This window comes from Montipora foliosa, chromosome 5 (genome assembly GCF_036669935.1).
Source record: "Montipora foliosa isolate CH-2021 chromosome 5, ASM3666993v2, whole genome shotgun sequence".
Lineage (NCBI taxonomy): Eukaryota > Metazoa > Cnidaria > Anthozoa > Scleractinia > Acroporidae > Montipora > Montipora foliosa.
The window spans coordinates 38072215-38079289 of record NC_090873.1 but is presented as its reverse complement, the minus strand read 5'-3'; the positions used below and the strand labels follow the sequence as shown (position 1 = coordinate 38079289).

Sequence of the window (7075 nt, the reverse complement as noted above, 5' to 3'; positions counted from 1 at the left end):
TATGCAGATCGTAATTGAATAACTTTGATAACAATACCTTATGATCGAATCCCATATGGAAATCTGCGAAAAAATAACAGGGCAATTTTCTCTATCAAGAGCCTCAAGGGCGAAGTAGAGCAAAAATACAACTTGAAATTCATTATCATTACTACTACTCAGTCTCCTCCGGCAATTTTTTCCTGGAAAATGTCTTAAGATTAGGAATTGTTGGGTGCTCTCCTGATTTTAGCCCCTCTTTTACCACTAACAGTCTTGCTTTGATGCTTTCCTATTCCAAAATCCGGCTCTAAAATCTAATTTTAGCTACGCAGCTATTTTTAAAGGCACCTGATTGGCCAGCTGTAATGTCGTAATGGAATTTTAAATACGCGTGGCATTGGGAACGAGAAATTAAATTAGCTTTGAGAAACTAAAAATGGATTTAAAAAACTATGATGGGGCATGGGTATCCGTTTGCTTACCTAATCTCCTCTTGTTATTATCGAAGTTTGGTTAAAATCTGTTTTTCCAAACACCCAACAGTTTCATGACAACTCACAGCTGTAGTTTTACCCATCTATTTGCCCATATGATACATATCACTAAGAGCTGGCAGCAAGGGTGCCAGTCATGATTACCTTTGCGTGACCAACATTAAATTGAAAAGTTATTGTTTTACTTTCGAAATGACAGTTCGCGACATCTATGTTAGCTACAAAATTTCCCGCCACTTTTCCAACGAGAGACAAAACCACTAACCATGTGCACGCGCGCAAATTTTCACGCTTCCAGATACTTCTATGAAATTGACCGGGATTCTAATTGGTTTATCACATCGCAGTGTAAGGGCTTGTTGTCGTTAGGCAGCGGATTGAATAACCACTCTTAAATCGTTACTTAATAATCTTTTAGCGATTTGCCTAATCCTCTTCTAAGAAATAATTTCTAAAGTTATGACAAGAAAATCTTAAACTGCTCCTGGCCTAACGTTTTTTATTATTTTTTTCATTTGCATCGACTCATCTAGTAAACGGCTTACAGGCGAAAATATGTACCACTTTTAACGAGGTGCGACTACTTATCTACCGTATCTGCAAAAAGATCTATTAAACATAAACTGTAGGCTACGGATGCTCTAACATGATCTTTATGTTAGATACCTAGTGTAACCAGAGGTTCAATGAGTAGCTCTTCGCCGGAGTGTGATCAGCTTCGTTGCCAAAGTCGTGTTCAGGAACGCCGGTTGCAACGAAGGAAGCTTCATTAGCCTCTGTTATTCCAATTCCGTGATCTGCTCGATTGCAAGTCGGGCCCCCTCCACCAATCATCAGCACAGCTCCATCACCGCCGCTCCAGTCGCACCAGAAGCCGATTTGAGTCGCATTTTGAATATTACCATTGCATGTAGCTTGTTGGAAACCATCCGTTGTGTCATACTGGCCGCCATATTGAATTCTGCAATTTCCCAAGCAACGATCGGATGCCCACACTGTACCATTTCTGAAGTCACCATAACTGGTCATTTTCGTCCGGAATGTCTGTCCACCCAGACAGTCACCTGTGGTCTGCAACAGAGCGGTATGTTGAGGGTCATCACTGCGCGTGATCTTGAACTCCTGACCGCTGACCAACCAAAACGCTTGCGATATCATGTCAGTGTTGCTAGATGGATTAGTTGTTTCTCCAAACTCAACAGTCTTGTCATACCACCATTTTCCACTATCAATCATCCAGTTTTTGGAGTCGCTGTTCGAAAATCGTGCAGTGAGAGTCCAAGCTTGGCCAGAAGTTGTCATGTCACAATACAACTAAGAAAGAGGTTTTAAAAGAGGCAAGTTGTCAATCTGTTATGTAACAATACGCTTCTAAAAAAGAAAATACATAAGCACATCTCATATGTCTTACCAAACCGCTGAATAATAACTGCAGTTTACTGGCCTTTTCCGTCAAAAAATTAAACCGAGCACGCTATGGAAATAACAGTAATTTTTTACTGATAAATTTACCGTGCTTTCCACACAAATCTATGTATTTACAGTTATCTTTGTATTGCAGGTAAAGTAGGCTGTCAAGTTGAAACCTATTTTCAGCTAAGTGAAACCTAATTGCAAAGAACTAACTTAACGCCTGTTTTCAGAGAGCTCAACGCTCGTTGGCAAGGTTCGTTGAACCTCAGTTTTGTGATGAAACAGTGCCTTCGTTAGTTCGTCGTGCGTGCAGAATGTGCTTCCATTGTATTATTTAAGTAATTTTATATAATTTATTCGTTTCGTTTCAGCTCTACCAGTATTTAAGGTTAATATAGTCAATCTTATTTCAATTTCGTTTCGTTTACAGCAGTTAACCCAAATGTCTTCGGCCTGAGCAATTTTCTTCTGTACGCTGTTCAGTGCAGCCCAGCTTTAAACAATTTTGCATAAATCTCTGGGCAATGCCGAGTCCTTTGTCTCGCTACCAAGGCAGTTAACAGTTCCAAATAAAGCGTGTAAGCGTGTTCGAGGTTGTTAGTAATTATTATTCTCGTTCCTAGAGCTGCGATCCCTTTGGCTAGCGCCAGGGATCAATCTGAGACGCTGGCCAGAAGGATCGCAGCTCTGGGAATGAGAATAAGTAATTGAGTATAAACACGCTGGAGTCTTTGCTACCCTTGGTGAAAATTACACTGTTTTAACCAAGTAATTGCCAATTTTGCCTTATTACAGCATTAAAACGTTTGTACTACCAAAGTTATCCTGGGTTAGATCGTGTTTCAATCTGACTCCTGGCTTTATACTTTGTGATTAAAAAAAGAAAAATTGATAACTTGTTAGACGTCGCTTACATGAAACGGAGGGTGTACATGTAAAGTGCAGGTTGCAGGTTGCACCTAACTTAAACAGCCCAAACCTTTACAAAAATGCTAATCTTAGGCTTAAATATTATTTTTTAGGCCTAACTGATGATGTTAACATTAATAAAGATTTGGGCTGTTTCAGCTGTGGTGAAACAATGGCCTGCAACTCTCACCTGCAAACTGCAACCTGCGGTTTATATCCTTCAATCTGCCTCAACGATATCCCCATTTCGTAACATTAACTATGGTGAAACCTAATTGTAAAAAATTAACTGAACGCCTGTTTTCAGAGAACTCAGCGCTCGTTGGCAAGCTTCGTTGTACTTTATTTTTGTGCTGGAACAGTGTCTTCGTTAGTTCGTCGTTTGTGTAGAATGTGCTCCCATAGTGAAGAAGTACGGTATAATTTATTCGTTTCATTTCAGCTGTACCAGTAGATAAGGTTAATGAATTCATTCTTGTTTCAATTTCGTTTCGTTTACAGCAGTAAACCCAAATGTTTTCGCCCCCAGCAGTTTTTTTTTTCTGTACGCGTTTCAGTGCAGCCCAGCATTTAACAATTTTGTATATTCCGTTTGCAGTCCTTTGTCTCGCCACCAAGGCAGTTAACAGTTCGAAATCGGTCAGTGTTAAACGCAGACTGCAGACTGCAGACTGCAGACCAGGGGTAAAATGCAGACTGTGTTTGGGCCGACTAGCGGCCGAATGATCGAATTGCGAATTGATATTGATTAGATCACGTGTTACGGTTGCACATGGTTTAGGTCTAAGCAGTTTCGTGTCAGGGACCGTGAATGTTACGCTCCTTTGTCGAAGTTTTGCTCTTTCCCTACCGTTTTAACGCACAGAATATGTAAGTATGAGGTTTGCAATTTGCCTTTACCCAGTAAGTTGTTTTTTTTAATTTAATTTTTTATTTTATTTATTTATTTTTTTAATATTTTCTCCAAACAAAATAGAGTAATTAATTTAAGTATAAGAAATAAAATGGAGAAGGGCACGATACAGTAAAAACTAATTAGTGCCCATTAACACTGATTATAATTTATAGCTCTTTACAATAAGTCCATACATAAGAATAAGAAATAATGGTGAATAAATAAAGACACACATAAGCACACACACAGACACATACACATGCACACACACAACGTACATCATAACACGACTCAAGGAGATTAGTACTGAGCAAAATAATATTTGAAAACTGCTTTTTTGAAAAGAATTTTCGAGGAAATATTTCGAATGGAAAAAGGAAGATCATTCCAAAAATATTTACCAATAACAGTAGGGCAGAATTTTCTTATGTTTGTCCTAGAGTAAGGAAGGAATAATTGCCGAGAAGTTGCAGTCCGTATGGAATAATTATGTTGCTCAGAAACTAGGGATATTGAAAAATTTCATGGTTTGTTATCACAAAGATGATCATAAAGAAATAAACAAGTATACATTTTAACAACATCGCGAAATTTCAATAAACCTAAGTTAACATAATGTGGAGTTATATGATCTTGTAACGGAACATCATTAATAATTCTAATTGCTTTGTTTTGGAGTCTTATAAGCTGCGGTAATGGGTTTTCATAATTATTACCCTACAGTATGCAACTATATATAAAATAACGGTAAATAAGAGAATACTAAATACTAGTCAAATATTGATTACCTAAATAACGCTTTACCTTAATCATAATATTAATACACTTGCTAATTTTATCACAAATATATGTTATATGATCATGCCAGGATAATTGATCATCGATATAGATACCTAAATATTTCAGACTTGTGACTTGTTCAAGGCATTGACCTGCTAATGTTAATGGAGGAAGTAAGTTGTAATTTATTTTTTGACGAGGTTGGAAAATAAGATATTTTGTTTTCTTTAGGTTTAAAGTTAACTTATTAGCACATAACCAGTCATAGATATTTATAAGTTCTGAATTAACTTGCAGCAAAAGTTTGTCTATATTTTTATCAGAGGCTGTTAGAGAGTTATCATCAGCAAAAAGTCTCCTAGTGAAAAAAATGGAAGCTTGGATAAAGTTATTGATATATATTAAAAATAGCAATGGTCCAAGGTTTGAGCCCTGAGGAACACCAGTTGAGATAGAAATGGTATCAGACATAACACTATTCACAGATACTCTTTGTTTCCACTTGCTCAAATAAGATTTAAACCAAATAATATCAGAATTTGAAATACCATAAAAAAAGTAGTTTAGACAATAGTATTAAATTGTTAACAGTGTCAAATGCTTTGCTTAAGTCCAAGAAAATTGATACAGCATAATCACCTTGATCAAGAGTTGTAGAAATCTACAAGACAATCCACAGTAGTGCAACCTGGCTTAAATCCATATTGATTAAAAACGATAATATCTTCAGTGAAAAAATAATGACTTAATTGAGTAAATATACATTTTTCAACAATTTTGGCTAATGCAGGAAGAACAGAAGGCCTTAGGCTTTGTGTTGTTGAGTTTTTACCGTAGGCGTAGATGACGTAAAATGATCCTAAACAACACAAATGTCACAAATTGTGGAATCTTCTGTACTTAAAGGTTGTAAACAACCATGAGATGACCGGCATCAGTAAAGCATTGTGTTCTGCAAACTACGCGTCAAAAATTCTCTATATGCAAATTGTCCCCAACAGACTGAGGTTATAACGAAACTATTGAAAAAGCCTAAACCCTTTAGAAATGCTAACCCAAGGCCTAATTAGGCCTAAAACAATACTTAGGCTTAACTGTTAGCATTTCTAATTGGTTTGTTAGTAATTATAAAGACGCTGGAGTGTTTGCTACCCTGGTGGAAGTTACCCTGTTTTAACGCAGTAATTACCAATTTTACCTTAGTACAGCATTAATTTTGTACTACCAAACCTATCCTGGGTTCCAGGTTTATTCCAACGGATTATGGAAAGGAAATATATATCGCGTTTCAATCTGATTCCAGGCTTTATACTTTGTGATAAAAATTTGATAACTCGTTAGATGTCGCTTACCTGAAATGTAGAGGAACCCGTCGATATCGCATATATTCCGTCAGTTGCTTTACTGTTTCTTTTCAATATTCCCTCACATGATATTACTGTGAAACAGAAGAGATTATTTATTTCAACGTTATTTAAATAAGACATGTTTCGGCCGATCTTCGATCATCTTTAGTTGCAAGTGTTACTGTTAAAAGGGACACGGTCAGCTGTTGCACACATGTGCGCACTGAACACCATTTTTTAGCATTTTCTTTAGTCAAGTCAAGTTAGGAACGGTTCAATATTTAAAAGGATGATCGGGTCGGAGAACCGAAAGGGCTTTCAAAAATGTTCTTACTATTTTTTTTGAAAATGCAAGGAAAATTCGCACTGAGGGTGCGTTCCTTTGGGATGACCCTAAAAAGGATCACTGATCCAAGATCACTTGGATCACGGTGCATCAAAGGAACCGAAAAATCCTTTCCCAGAGTGGATTCATCGGTTCCTTTGATGCATCGTGATCCAAGTGATCTCGGATCAGTGATTCTTTTTCGGATCATCCAAAAGAAACGCACCCTGAAGCTCACGGTGTGCAACTGAGCACGCCGAAATTTTGACAGGTCACGGAGCAACGCTGACACATATTCCTGAATTGACACATATTCGTACCTATATACTTTCAAAGTGACCTACGAGAATAGATGGTTTTCACAGTGACGTCATCAAATTCTAAAATCAAAATCGCACTGATGTGATTTGAATTTATATCTATAGGAGGTTGAAGATGATCTCAAAATGAACCATTTTTCAAGTTTCGAGTTCCAAGACGTCGTTCGTTTCGAAAACGGTTAGCATGAAAGGAGGACTGCGGACTGCGGACCCGGACCGCGGACCGTGTATAAAACATGAGTATAAAATGTGGACTAAAGGCTGCGGACTAAGCACGTAACGTGGAATGGGTACAAAACACTGTGAAAAATGCACAGAGCAACGAAATGGCGGCAGCCTGACGACAAGAATTGAACCATAGCGTTAAATTGTGGTGCTATAAGACGCTTTTTTTTTTAGGCTGCTGAAAACAACGATCATTAGTTCAAGGTTTTAGTTGAAATTGCAAAACGTTTTTATGTTGTATTTATCTGAGGTAAGACACGGAAGTAATTCATGGAATTCTTCGCGGGTCACCAGCTTTATGTTTAGAAATCGAGAAATTTGAAAGACTGCAGTGGGAGATGCCATTGTGATATTAAGACAGGGTCTATTTGCTTATTTGCAAAATA

At 37.5% G+C, this 7075-nt stretch overlaps 1 protein-coding gene across 1 annotated transcript in view; it reads right to left on the bottom strand.

The window, feature by feature from the left end:
• Positions 1-546: 546 nt before the first annotated feature.
• The window catches only part of LOC138004111 (uncharacterized), a 30904-nt gene continuing 24375 nt past the window's right edge, over positions 547-7075 (bottom strand). Inside the window, exons 7-8 of the mRNA XM_068850530.1 lie at positions 5826-5911; positions 547-1790 (exon numbers count right to left, since the gene is read on the bottom strand). Of these exons, the coding sequence (XP_068706631.1) occupies positions 1143-1790; positions 5826-5911 (734 nt within the window). The 3' untranslated portion in view covers positions 547-1142. The remainder of the gene's footprint in view (positions 1791-5825; positions 5912-7075) is intronic.